The 12,982-nt window shown below is 51.7% G+C and overlaps 1 protein-coding gene and 2 long non-coding RNA genes across 7 annotated transcripts in view; 1 reads left to right on the forward strand and 2 right to left on the reverse strand.

Annotated features, from left to right (window-relative positions):
* YAP1 (Yes1 associated transcriptional regulator) overlaps positions 1-1,312 on the reverse strand; it is a 116,235-nt gene extending 114,923 nt beyond the window's left edge. For 4 of the 5 annotated variants that reach the window (XM_040631294.1, XM_040631293.1, XM_040631292.1 and 1 more), the window contains exon 1: positions 989-1,312. In XM_040631294.1, coding sequence (XP_040487228.1) covers positions 989-1,312 — 324 coding nt within the window. The remainder of the gene's footprint in view (positions 1-988) is intronic. The other variant, XM_040631295.1, reaches the window with a different exon arrangement.
* Positions 1,030-10,092, forward strand: LOC121102936. Its single transcript, XR_005835105.1, has 3 exons — positions 1,030-1,117; positions 7,114-7,221; positions 9,615-10,092. It is a non-coding gene; the product is annotated as an uncharacterized LOC121102936 (long non-coding RNA).
* LOC103662465 lies at positions 2,359-11,052 on the reverse strand. The gene is made up of 3 exons (XR_568461.2): positions 10,389-11,052; positions 5,471-7,747; positions 2,359-3,278 (listed from the first exon to the last, which is right to left on the reverse strand). It is a non-coding gene; the product is annotated as an uncharacterized LOC103662465 (long non-coding RNA).
* Positions 11,053-12,982: the final 1,930 nt, after the last annotated feature.

Below are 12,982 nucleotides of genomic sequence, written 5' to 3' on the forward strand. Positions count from 1 at the left end.
CGTTCCCCACGGAGCCGCGACCCTGACAGACCCCAGAGTCCCCGCATGGTCTAACCCCCTCAGTCTCCCCTGGGAGCCGGTCCCTCGAGTCCTCCCCGGACGCCCCTGAACCCCCGCACGGGCTCCCCCAGTCTCCCGCGGAGCCGGACCCTCGAGTCCCCGCACGGGCCCCCCAAGTCTCCCCCGGGAGCCGGGCCTCCGAGTCCCCTCCCCGGGGCGCCCCCTGAACCCCCGCACGGGCCCCGACCCCGGACTACCCCCGTCCCCCGGGCGCCGGCGCCGGGCGCTGACCCCGCAGCGCCTTCCAGGAAAGCCTGGACGCCGCCCGCAGAAGGCGCCGGGCGCTCTCGGGAGCGGAGCGGGAGCGGGGAAAGAGCCAGAAAGTCCACGCACTGCTCCAACCCCCACCCCTAATCAACACTGCAAAACAAGAGAACAATTATCCGACTCCCCCGGACACTCGCGCGGCCCCACAGGCTCCCCGCCACCAACTCGGCCGCCGCGGGCCACTCACCCCACACGGAGGCCAGCGGCCCCTCCCCCGGCCCGACCCCCACCCCCACTCCGGCCCCCCGGCCCCCTCCCCTCCCCCACCCCTCCCTTCCCCCGCCCCCTCTCCCCCTCGCGCCCCCCCCCGTCCCGTTCCCGTCCCGGCGGCGGCCGAGGTGCGGGGCGCGGACGCGCGCACATTGTGCGAGCCCACCCGGCCCCCCCGCCTTCCTTCCTCCCCCTCCCCCGCGTCTCCCGCCAACCTCCCGGGAGCCCCAGGAAGAAAGAAAGGAAGAAAGGAAGAAGGGGAAAGCACGCCCCCCGGGGCCGCGGCCGCGCCGACCAACTCTGAGGGAAAACAAATCTCGGCCCGGGACTCCGGAGGCGCCTCCCGGCCGGACTCCGGCCCCGCTCCGGGTCCCCCGGCCGCCCCCCGGCCCCCCCACCCCCCGCGAGCCCCCGCGGCCCGGGCCCGTCTGACGGCCGTTAGGGCGGCTACCTGGCGGGAGTGGGACTTGGGCTCCGGCGGCTTGAAGAAGGAGTCGGGCAGCTTCCGCAGCCGCATGGGCACGGTCTGGGGCACGTTGGCCGTCTTGGGGTTCATGACGGCGTTGAAGAGCGCCTCCAGGTCGGTCTCCGAGTCCCCCCGGACGTGCACGATCTGGTGGCCGGCCGGGGGGGCCTGCGGCGCCGCCTGCGACCCCGGCCCCGCGGGCGGCCCGGGCGCCGACGAAGGGCCCTGGCCCGAGGGGGGCTGCGCGGCCGGCGGCCCTGCCTGCGGCGGCGGGCGGGCTGCGAGCTGCGGCGGCGGCCCGGGATCCATGCTCCCCGACGACGCGGGCGACGACGGCTCCGCCCGGGCTCCGAGCTGCGGGCGTCCGCGGGGCCGGCGGGGGAGGCTGCGCCGCAGGCCCGCCCGCGCCCCGCGGCCCCCCGGCGGTCTCCCCCGGCCGCTGCTCCTCGGGCGGGGCGGCGAGCGCTCGGGCGCTGCGCTCCCCCGACGGACGCGGGGCCGCGGGCGGCCGCTCCCCTCCCCCGCTGCCCGGCTTCCTCCGGGGCTTCCTTCCTTCCTCTCTTTCTTTTCCCCGGCGGCGGCTGCGCCCGACTGAGACAGAAACTCGCCGCCGACGCCAAAACTAAAGTTGAGAGAACCGCCCGCCCGAGCGGCGCGCCGGCCCCGCCTCCTCGCGGCCCTTCCTTCCTCTGCGCGCCCGCCCGCCCCGGGTCCGCGGCCGGCGCGCGCAGAGACGCTCCCCCGCGGGCCGCCGCATTCCTGCGCACTCGCCGCAGCCCCGCCCGGCCCGCCGCCGCCGCAACGTGACCCGCGCCGCGCGCGGCCCCGGGGAGGGGCGGGGCGGCGCCCAGTGCGGGCGCCGCGGGGCGGGGGGCGGCGCGGGGTCCCCAGCCTGAGCACCGACCCGCCGCGTCGGGGGCTCGCGTTCGGCCCCGGCCACCTCGCCGGCAACTGCGAGCAAAAACTGGCGTCGTTTAAAAGTGAACACTTTTTTTTTTTTTTTTTTTGCAGTTGAGCTTGCAACATAGTCATGACCCACCTCAACAGCAGAAAAGAATCCCTGCTGAGCTTGGGTCGCCCGCATTCGTCCGCATAGCTGCCTGTCATCGTGCAGTGCTCCCCTGACCCTGTGCCAGGCACGGGGGTGGGGGGAGGCTCCGAGCGCCTGGGGAGGGGGGCCCGGCCCAAATCCTGCGGCTCCGTGGGAGTCCTGTCCCACCTGCAAGGAGGCCCCTGAAATCACGCAGAAGCCATGGAAATTTGCTTTTATTTTTTATTTTTAAAGATTTTATTTATTTATTTATGAGAGAGACAGCAGGGGGAGGGGCAGAGGGAGAGGGAGAAGCAGACTCCCCACTGAGCTTGATTTCAGGACCTGACCCAAAGGCAGACGCTTAGCCGACTGAACCACCCAGGCGCCCCGCACCCCCGAATTTGCTTTTAAAGTCATACAAATTCATACATTCTGATGTTTTTTTAAAAGCATTTTATTGAGATGTGATTCACATACCATACAACTCAGTTCATTTTAGCAAGTCAGCGAGTTTAGTTTATTCACAGGGTTGTGCAAGAGCACTCTGACTTTCAGGCTTTGATGTTAGCCCATGTTCAAGAAACCTAGCTTTTTAATGATTTTGTCTGTAATGCTAGTGAAGCAGATGTATACATAGGATTGAGCAAGAAAAGGTCTCCTGGTCTTCCTCCAGCCGGGACATGCCCGGGAGAATTCTGAGCCGGGATCTGGATCCCTCTGTGTGTAGGCAGGGCCTACAGAGAGGCTCCAGAAATCTGGAGATTGTCAGGCAAGATTCTCACCCACTGCTCTGGACCCTGCCTTCCTCCCAAAGGCTCTGCAGTCAGTGAGTCCCTGACTGCCTCTCGGACTTCTCCGCAGCCCCAGCCCCAAATGTCAAGGCCATTTAAGCACAAACTTGTAGGTTCTGGAGTTACAGAGATGTGAGTTCAGACACTAGCTCCACCATTTAGTAGTTGGGAGACCTAGGACATGTGACTGGTTTCCTGTTCTTTTATTTAATATTGGGGTCAGAGTAATAACACCTGCTTCATGTGTTGGGGCCTGAAATGAGTCAAATGAACAAAAAGTATGCACTTATCCCAGTTTCGGGCACTTGGTGCATTCCGCGTGGACGTCAGTAACGATCATTGTCCCATGTTCACAGACTGCCTGTTGTGACGGTCTCTGCAGAAACCCCTTGGGGGACCCTACTGTTGTCCCTTCCTCTCACTTCCAATAGTTAGTCCACACAGAAGAAGCCTGTGGGTAGAAACTGTGCATTAGAAACTTCAACTGGGGGAAAAAAAAACTTTTTAAGAACCAAAGTACTAGAAAACCACTGTCTCTTAGCTAGAGCACTCAATGCTGGGAACACTGTAATTCAAGGGTTGGTGTATGGCAAACGCTGCTTTCTTTATTATTATTACGCCTGCCACTAAATGGAGAACAGATTACTTTGATAAGTGGATTGAAACACTGTTAGGAATGATTTTATGTCCTACAAGGACCTCTGTAGCACCACCCAAGATTTTGTAATTTACTATTTCTTTTCCATAAAATTTCGGTCACAGGTTAGTAAGGGATGAAGATGACATGTATTCAACCCTTTGTCCCCTCTCTTCTTCCCCAGCAATTACCAGCTTAAGGCACCTTGAGACAGGGAGTCTTCTCCATTGAAAGACCGTGATTTCCAGCGTCCCTGAGGATCACATCTCAAAGAGCTAGCGTTTAGGATGATCTGCTGTGACCAGTGCAGGGGCGGCTCCAGCTCCCACATCCACCCTCCATCCCACCCAGAAATACCCCGCTGTGAGATCGGTCTCTGCGGTGCCACTCTCTGACTAGCCATTGGGTTCCTTGGTTTCCTTACTCACACCTCGTTGGGTATTAATCTCTTTTCTACCAACCTATCACTCCCTTTTGTTTCCACTTCTTTCCCAATTCGGCTGAGAAATCATAACTCAGGGCGCCTGGGGGGCTCAGTCAGTTAAGCATCTGACTCTTGATTTCAGCTGAGGTCAGGATCTCAGGGTCGTGAGATGGCACTCCTATTGGAGTGGGGAGTCTGCTTGAGATTCTCTCCCTCTGCCCCTCCCCCTGCACACGTGTGTGCTCTCGCTCCCTCTCTGTCAAATAAATAAAATCTTTAAAAAAAGAAATCAGAAATCATTGCTTCAACCTGTCATAGCCATCTCTGCCCTCCATTCCATGCCCTGTGTATTTCTGCAAACTGGATCTGTTAAACCAGACAAGTCTGGTCACCTGTCTTTTCCATTCCAATACCAAGGCTTAGGGGAGGCCAGGCCCCACACTCATTAAAAGCTTCAAAGCTTTGACCTTGTGTGCAAGTGAGGTTATACCATCATCCCAGAGGTGTATCTACACGGTTACAAGAAGGCATTCTTTGTACAGCTCTAAACTTTGTCCTGTTACCAAATGACGCTGTGTGCAATGCATTATGAATTAATATTTTAGATAAATTCTGTAATCATCTGGTATACCTGTGGATATGGTTATATTGGATTGTAATCATTGCATGCTAAAATGTACACATTTGAAACATACCCTGCTCCTTCCACGATTTAGCTATTGTGGACAGAGCTGCTATGAACATGGGGCGCATATGGCCCTTCTCTTGTTTGTCACTGTCTCTTGGCATGCCAGCATGTTTGAATATATTAGGGGCTTAAAAAGAGGAAGTGTCCAGCCCTCTCGCAGCCTCCAGAAAGCCTGACTACGCCCCAGTTCTCAGCGACAACTGGAGGGAATCTTGCTGGGGAGTGCATTGGTGCCACCCATATTTATGGTCTCTAATCATGTTTCCTTGTATCTGCAGTCAGCTTCTCTCTTTTTTTTTAAAGACATTTTTTAAAAAAATTCTGTGATCATGTGGCAACTTAACTTTCATTGCCACTTTAAGCTTCACAGTATTTTTTTTTTTTTATCTGAGGGAGAGAGAGAGAGAGACAGCAGAAGAAGGCAGAGGAGCAGAAGGAGAGGAAGAAGCAGACTTCTCACTGAGGAAGGAGCCTGACATGGGGCTCCACCCCAGGACCCTGGGATCATGACCTGAGCCGAAGGCAGACACTTAACCCGCTGAGCCACTGAGGTGCCCCATAACACCCCTTTAAAGTTAAAAATTAAAATTAACAGCCTGTCGTAGATGAAGAAAGAGGCAGAGAGAGGTCAAATAATGTGGACCTACCTCTGAACCTACATTTCTGACTCCAGAACTCAAACTCTCCGCCAGGAAGATTATACTCAATTTCAGGCAGTTCGCAAGGGTTATTGACAAATTTATGCTCACAGAATGATAAAGGGGTGTAGGAACCCTGTCATTTCAGGAAAAATGTACTTCTATTGACCAATAAGTAGTGGTTTAGGGCGATAGGGTCTTCATGTCAAATGCTACGGACAGGAGCACCGGGTGGCTCAGTCAGTGCCGGACTCACCTCAGCTTCTACATGATCTTGGGGTCCTGTGATCGAGGCCCCACATCGTGGGGTCTGCACTCAGCGGCAGTCTGCGTGTCCCTCTGCCTCTGCCACCACTCGTGCTCGCTCTCTCTCTAAGAAATAAATAAAATCTTCAAAAAATGTTAAGGACAAAGCTGGGTTGATCGCTGGGAAGTCAGATTGAAACTATGAAGACACAAATTCTCTCGTTGCAAAAAAGGGGTTGTTCAGGAAGAATGACCCTGTGCACTCCCAGCCTGGGCTCCTCCTCTGTTTCGGGCTCTTGCTGCTGGTACTCAAGGTGCGACGGCTCACAGCAGGTGCAGCTCCGAGGACACGTTTGTGCGTGTGTTTGTGATGCCGATGACGTGCCAGGCCCAGGCAGTGATCAGTATAATGAGGCCTATTTTCAGGATGATAATGAAGAGTACACAAAATAGCAAGAATGAATAAGTTTTTATTACGGCATCGTGAGGATTAAGAATCCTGAGATTAGGGGCGCCCGGCCAGCTCAGGGCCTGGAGCAGCTGACTCCTGATCTCAGAGTCGCGAGTTCGAGCCCTACACGGGGCGCTTTTTAAAAAATGATTTTACTTTTTAAAAAATCATTTAAATCAGATTTCTTTTATTCTAAAATGTAGCCGAAGTTATCCACATGGAAGAAATTAAAGTTAGTCCTGAGAGCTAGACGTGAAGAATTTTGGAGTCCGAAGCCCTCCACGCTCAGGGCAGACCCACGTGGGGCATGTCAGGGAGGCCCCAGAGAGCCTTTCCAGGGCTGTGCACGGTACAGAGCCCACTTTCCACATCCCGGCTTGAAAGGAGAGGCTACTGAAGCTCATCATTTACTATACTTTACTAAATTATACTAAAAATGGAAGGTGACTTCTAAAAACGCTCAGTGTATTATGTTCTCTATCAGTGGTCCCAAACCAGCAGCATCAGCCTCACTGAAAATTTGTTAAGATGTGTAAGTTCTCAGGCCATAACCCAGATCTACTGAGACTCTGGAGGGGGACACAGCAACCGGTTTTAACAAGCCCCTCTAGGTGGTTCTGATCCATGCTAATGTTCGAGAACGACTACATTATAGTATACTCCACATTCTGTTTTCGTTCTATGAATAATAAGTATCAAGCTTTGTAAACATGCAAGGTAAATATCTTCACCCTTTTATAGGTAAGGATCCCCTTAATCTTATTATTTATTCTATTAATATCAAAATCTAGCATAGATTATGTATTTGATAATTGAAAAGATCATGTTGTAAAGGACCTCAAAGAGTGATGTCTTGAGTCTTATCCGAAGGCTGACAACGAATCCTATCTTAAAAGATCCATTAAGTAGTGATCCCAGTTTGTTTATAGTTCTAACATTCTGTGGCTATGTTTCGACATACGCATATCTTCAATACGGTATGTGGCACAAGAAATGCTTTAAAAGCCATTAAAAACTAAATTTCTTTTGAGCATTTAATATGCCAAACTCTCTGAAAGTGCCTCAATATCTAACAGACGTCCTCTTTAACCGGAGTTTCCAGTGCTCCGTCTACTAAACGGAGAACATCTGGACACCATCTCTAATTACTGTTTGAACACTTGAATACGATTTGTAAGTCGGCCCTCCATCTCTTTTTCTAGACAATCCCAGTTCCTCCTCCTCTACTTGGCGTCTTGTCTCTTTCATCAACTCCGCAACCGTCCAGCAGGCTTCTGTGTCCCCGCCAAGTGCTCCGTGTTCTTCTCCAGGTAATGTCACCGGACAACACGCTACACTGTCCAGGATCAGTATTCACATGCTTATTTCACGTCATCTACATACTTAAATATTTACGTATTTTCTAAATGTGAAAGTGTAAAATTTAACATTCTGTAGAAGTGATATTTGAACTCTTGAAATGTGTGCACGGATTTGTTGTGTTGAACTGAAGAACAGCATTTTGAGCTAAAAGTGGAGACGGCTTGGCCCAGGTCTCCTTTTTCTCGCCAGAACCTGACGTCTTGAGGCAGCAGCCCTGTCCCACAAGGCGGCCACAGCCACAGAGTAAATGGAAAACTCCGTTCCGTAAGCACACTGGCCATGCTTCCAGGGCTCAGTCGCTGCACATGAGGCCAGTAGCTCTGGGACGAAGCAGCACACATCTAGAACATTCCCCTCATCGCAGGAAGTTCTGTTGGGCAGCAGTGGGTGAAATGGCCCAAAGCCATACAGCCCGTCGGTGGCCGAGCCAGACTTTCCGGTTCCTGGTCCACACATATCCCGCCGTACTACTCTCTTTTAAAAGAAGGAAAATATGATAGATTACTTATCCTATCTACAACATTTATTAAGTTTTTCTACAAAGCACTGTGCTAGGCAAGGATCTTGACCCCAAGAAGATTTCAAAGAAAACTACTTTGGGTGAGATCGTCACCCGTAGGGAAAATGGCAGGTGTGTTAGTCACCTCTCCTTTCTGGCTCCCCGCTGTCAAATGTATACATGTATATAAATGCATGTGTCTATGGAAATGTCTGCAGTCCCTTTGACCTTTCTTGCTCCCATCCATCTTTTGGGTTCTATACCGTTTTCCCTCAAATGCCATTTTCACTCATGCTCTCCCCCTTGAAACTGTAGTGTATCACACACGACCAACAACTATGATCACATTGACAACGACTCATATTTGCATGACACTTTTACTGGCACATACGTTATCCTTTTTCTTTTCTTTTCTTTCCTTTTTCTTTCTTTCTTTTCTTTCTTTCTTTTCTTTTCTCTTCTTTTCTTTTTTTTCTTTTCTTTTCTTTCCTCTACACCCAACGTGCGGCTTGAACTCACAATCCAAGATCAAGGGTCGCACGCTCTACGAACTGAGCCAGCCGGGCGCCCCATCCCATTTCATTTAATTCCTATCTTTCTTTCCAGATTTCAAGACCTTCAATCAACTGTTGCCCTTTTATTTCATAAGATTGTTTTTTCTCAAACATTTTAAGTAGATTTGTTCTAAAAGTTCTAAAACCAGGAACATGAGCGTCATCTTTGACTTCTCTCACCTCCACTCCCCACCTCCAATTCAATCCATCAAGCAACATTGGCTCTGGGTCCAAAAATACATCTGGAATACACCCACTTCCCTCCATACGTTACTCGGCTAGCCTTCCCATAGCAAAGTATCACTGAGTGAGATAATGGAAATTAATTTCCCCACAGTCCTGGAGGCCAGAAATCCAACCACAAGGTGTCGGCAAGGCTGGCTTCGTCTGAGGTTTCCCTCAGCTTGGAGACGGTCGTCTCCTGGTGTCCTCGCACGGCCGTCCCTCGGGGTCTCCGTGTCTTAATCTCTTATCAGAACACCAGTCACATTGGGTGAAGGCCCACCAACAGCACCTCATCTTACTGTAATGACCTCTCTGAAGGCTTTGTCTCCTCATACAGCCACATTGTGAGGTACTTCCACACATGAGTTTTGGGGAGGACACAATTCGGCCCATTGTGCTCCATTGACACCGAAGCCATCCATGCCCAAATTGCCTTCATGTCTGACTAGATGGCGATGCTTTCCACGTCTTCTCACTCCATCGACCGTACAATATCCACAGTGCTCTATCTTTTAAAAACATGCACCACTCCCTTGCTTAAAGCCTTAGAGTGGTTCCCCGTTGCACTGCCATTAAATTCCAAACTCATTTCGATGGCTTATAAGATGTGTGTGATCTATTTCCCCAACTTCAACTCAGGCCATTCCTTCTTGCCTGCTCTGTGCCATTCGCAGCGACGTCTGTCCGTTCCTAGAACCCGCTAAACTCATCTCCATGTCAGGCCATGTGCATGTGCTGTTCTCCTGAGAACATTCAAATGCTTACGTCTCAGGTCACGTGTTACCTCCTCAGAAGAGTCTTCTCAGACTAACCACTCTTTCTTAAACATTTTTTTTCTTATTTTTTAAGTGAGCTCTATGCCCAACATGGGGCTCAAACACGCAATGCAAGATGAAGAGTCCCGTGCTCCACCGACTGAGCCAGCCAGGTGCCCCTTGGGCTAGTCACTCGCGATTTATTTCCTAGAAAAATCGTAATTTATAATTACTTTATGCACTTTATCGTATTTTTGTCACTAGGCTGTATGTTTTTTAGAAGCAGTGATTTTGTGTTTTGTTCACAGTGTCCCGAGCATTAGCACTGTGCCTGGCGTCCAGTAGACTTCGTTGAATGGTCTCCCTCTCTCAGCATCTCTGCGCTCTATTCAAGGACGTCTGTAATCCCTCCTCTACACCATAGCAGGGAGCATTCTCTCGCCCGGAAACTGTTCCTCCTCTAAGCCAGTCTACGACTGTCATTCTCTCTTAGTTTTTTTTTTTAATTAGAAATATTTATTTTTACGATTTGCTGGTAAATCTAAAGCATCATGAGGCATTTAGGTATGTGGCCATGAAGAGAACTACTTAGATGTATCATTTGTATTTCTGTGCTGTACATACTACCATTCCTCTTCTCTAAACCTTTGTAGTCATTTCCATCCCAATACTCTACTAGTAACCAACATATTATAAAAATACTGACAATGAACAGATCAAATAGCATTTCTCTTTTCTGTCACAATAAAAAAACTCCTGAAGAAAAATATTACATTGATTTTACTATTTTGCTCTGTGTTTAATAGTTTGTTTTTTAGGGGCGCCTGGGTGGCTCAGTCAGTGAAGCGTTTGCCTTTGGCTCAGGTCATGATCTCAGGGTCCTGGGATCGAGTCCCGCATCGGGCTCCCTGCTCAGCGGGGAGCCTGCTTCTCCCTCTTCCTCTGCCCCTCCCCCTGCTTGTGCACACACGCGCTCTCTCTCTCAAATAAAATTTTTAAAAAAATAGTTTGTTTTTTCTTTCCATGTGCAATCACTTTAAAAAATGTTTTCATTATTGAAGTACATTGACCCGCAACGTTACCTTAGTTTTGGGTGCAGGAGAATCCCATGTGTCACTCAGTGCTCACGCGACGAGGGGGGTCACCGTCTGTCACCCTGCAACGTTATCAAGCTTTAACCGACTATGCTCCGTCCGCTGTGCCGCTCATCCCCGCGACTGGAAGCTTTGATCTCTCGACCCCCTGGCCCCTTCCCCTCTGGTGACCACGGGTTTGTTCTCCACATTTAGGAGCCTGTTCCTGGTGGTGGTGTTTCGTTTGTTAGACTCCACATGTGGCAGCGCATGTTACTTGTCGTTCTCTGACTTACTTCACTGAGCACAACACCCTCTGCTTCCCTCGTGTTGTTGCAGAACCATCATTTATTATTATTTTTTTAAGATTTTAAGTCATCTCTGCACCCAACGTGGGGCTTGAACTCTCAACCCCGAGATCGAGAGTCACAGACTCCATGGACGGAGCTGGCCAGGCACCCCCAGTTCCCTTTCGTTATGGATCGACCTTGGCCCCGACCTCTCCAGGTGCCCTCGGAGCTTTGGTGCCGTGTTTAGCCTTCACGTGTGAAGTACTTTTAAGCAGAATCTCTGTTTTATTCTATCATATGTTACGGGAATACAGGTGAGAGTTGACCAAGAATTTGGTTGAATTAAAGTTAATTTCTATTGTTGTAGCTGGTTTTCACTTTACTATTTCTGTCACATGCCTTTCTAGTCATGAAAAAGGCAAGGAAAATAATTTGCAGATTCCTAGCTTTTGCTAAACCCCAGGGACTTATTTTTTCTCTTAAAGAAAAAAACCGCACACACACACACACCACCAAACCCAGTTTGGCCTGCCTATCGCCATGACCTCTACTGTGTGCCGACTCAGGACACGGAGCGGGTAGGGATGGCCGCGGCCGGGCTGCAGGGCGGACGCTGCTAAATGTGGCTTTTACTGTACGACTGCACGCTTCCCTTCTGTTCTTTGCTCTGCTCTTTTGTTTGTGTCTGTCTCTCTCGCTTAAACTGAAGCAGTGGAGAGCAGAGCACTGGGGTTGCCCACCGTCACCACGGACGTGGCCAAGGAAATACACAGGATCACGCTCGGCCCCACACAAACAGTGAGAGCATCTAAAAACGTAAATACCCCTTCACGTCCATCAGACCAAAAACCACGACAGCTTGTGACTCCTGTCTCCAGGAAAACTTCAAGGTTCTTGAGAGGGACTGGGTATTTCTCTGTAGGTCTTACCGCACCTGACACTGTCACAGGCACTAGAACGGAAACCCTCCAACGTAGACTTTTGTCTAATTTGCTCACTGCTGTACCTGCAAGGGCCTCGAAAGTGCCCAGCACGGGGTCGGCAGTCCCCAGACACTTGCTGGAGAAGGAAGGACCTGGCTGGCTCGCTGGCTGACTAGGAAGCCTGCAGGCCTCTCTTGGACCGTCAGAGTCAGGTTTTCAAAGCTGTGATGACCAACGTTGATTGAGCGCGGCGCTGGGACAGGAATGACAGGGCAGGACAAGGGATTTCCCCTCCCCGACCACAACTTCCTACCACAGTTCCCACTTCCCAGTCCTCGGTACCGCAAATACTCAACATGTCATTATTAACCATTGCTAATGTTTTTTGGGGCCATGTTTGATGTTCTCTGCTGAGCATTCCATTGTCACACACTTCAGGATGCCCAGAGAGGTTTCCCTCGCTAGTAACTCAAGACGGGTCAATTCTGTGCTTTGACAACTATGATAATCTGCTAGTCGATCTTTGGACTTTCTTCATCCCCATTCGTCACCGCCAGACTAATCTTTCCAGAACACCACTTTCCTGATGCTACTGCCCTGCTCAGAAGTCTTCATGACCACTAGGCAACCCCATTTCCGGTGTTGTGCCCGCAGCCCCCAGAGACCAGGTCACTCTGCCTCCTCTGTGTTACTACCCACACCTCCTCCACAGGACTCCTGAGCTCTAGCCGGTCGGGTGTACTGGAGTCCTCAAACCACCTGTGGAGTCCCCCAAACCGTCTGTATTGTCTTTGCTCACGAGACCCCAGGGTCCCAAGCTCTCTGGTCTTCAGCCTAAGGCCCCTTTGAATTGTCCAAATCACAATCCGGTGAGCCTTCGTCCCTTAAGTAACGTCTGGAATTTCTGGAATGCTCTCAAGTCCCAGGACACCGCTCTGTGGTCACCTGTCCCCATGGTCCAATTCCCCCTGCAGAGAAACCCTGCCCCCCTGGGTGGTCACAGGGGCTGCTTCCGAGACGGCTTGGGGGGCCGCTGCTGCCCTGTGTGCCCAGGCTGCCTGTCTAGTCCCACCGGTGTGGCTACATCAGGATCACAGCAGTGTGCGGAACGAACACGGGGCTGAGCGTGAGGGTGCTCTGGGACCTTCCTCACCCGTCTCCCCATGCCCCTCCCCACACCTGCAGTCACGCCAGAGAAGAGATGCTGAGCATCAGTCAAGCGCCAGGCACTGTGCTAGGCTCCCGGGTGTTTTCATGACAGACACTAAACAGTTACAAATAGGCGAGCTGAGCAAATCATTCTACATGTGTGACACGCTGCCAACGGAGCTCGGGGCACACGCGCACGTCCTCCCCATTCTCTGGGGCCCAGAGCAGGGGAGTTAGTGCC

Source organism: Ursus maritimus, unplaced genomic scaffold (genome assembly GCF_017311325.1).
Source record: "Ursus maritimus isolate PB19 unplaced genomic scaffold, ASM1731132v1 scaffold_16, whole genome shotgun sequence".
Lineage (NCBI taxonomy): Eukaryota > Metazoa > Chordata > Mammalia > Carnivora > Ursidae > Ursus > Ursus maritimus.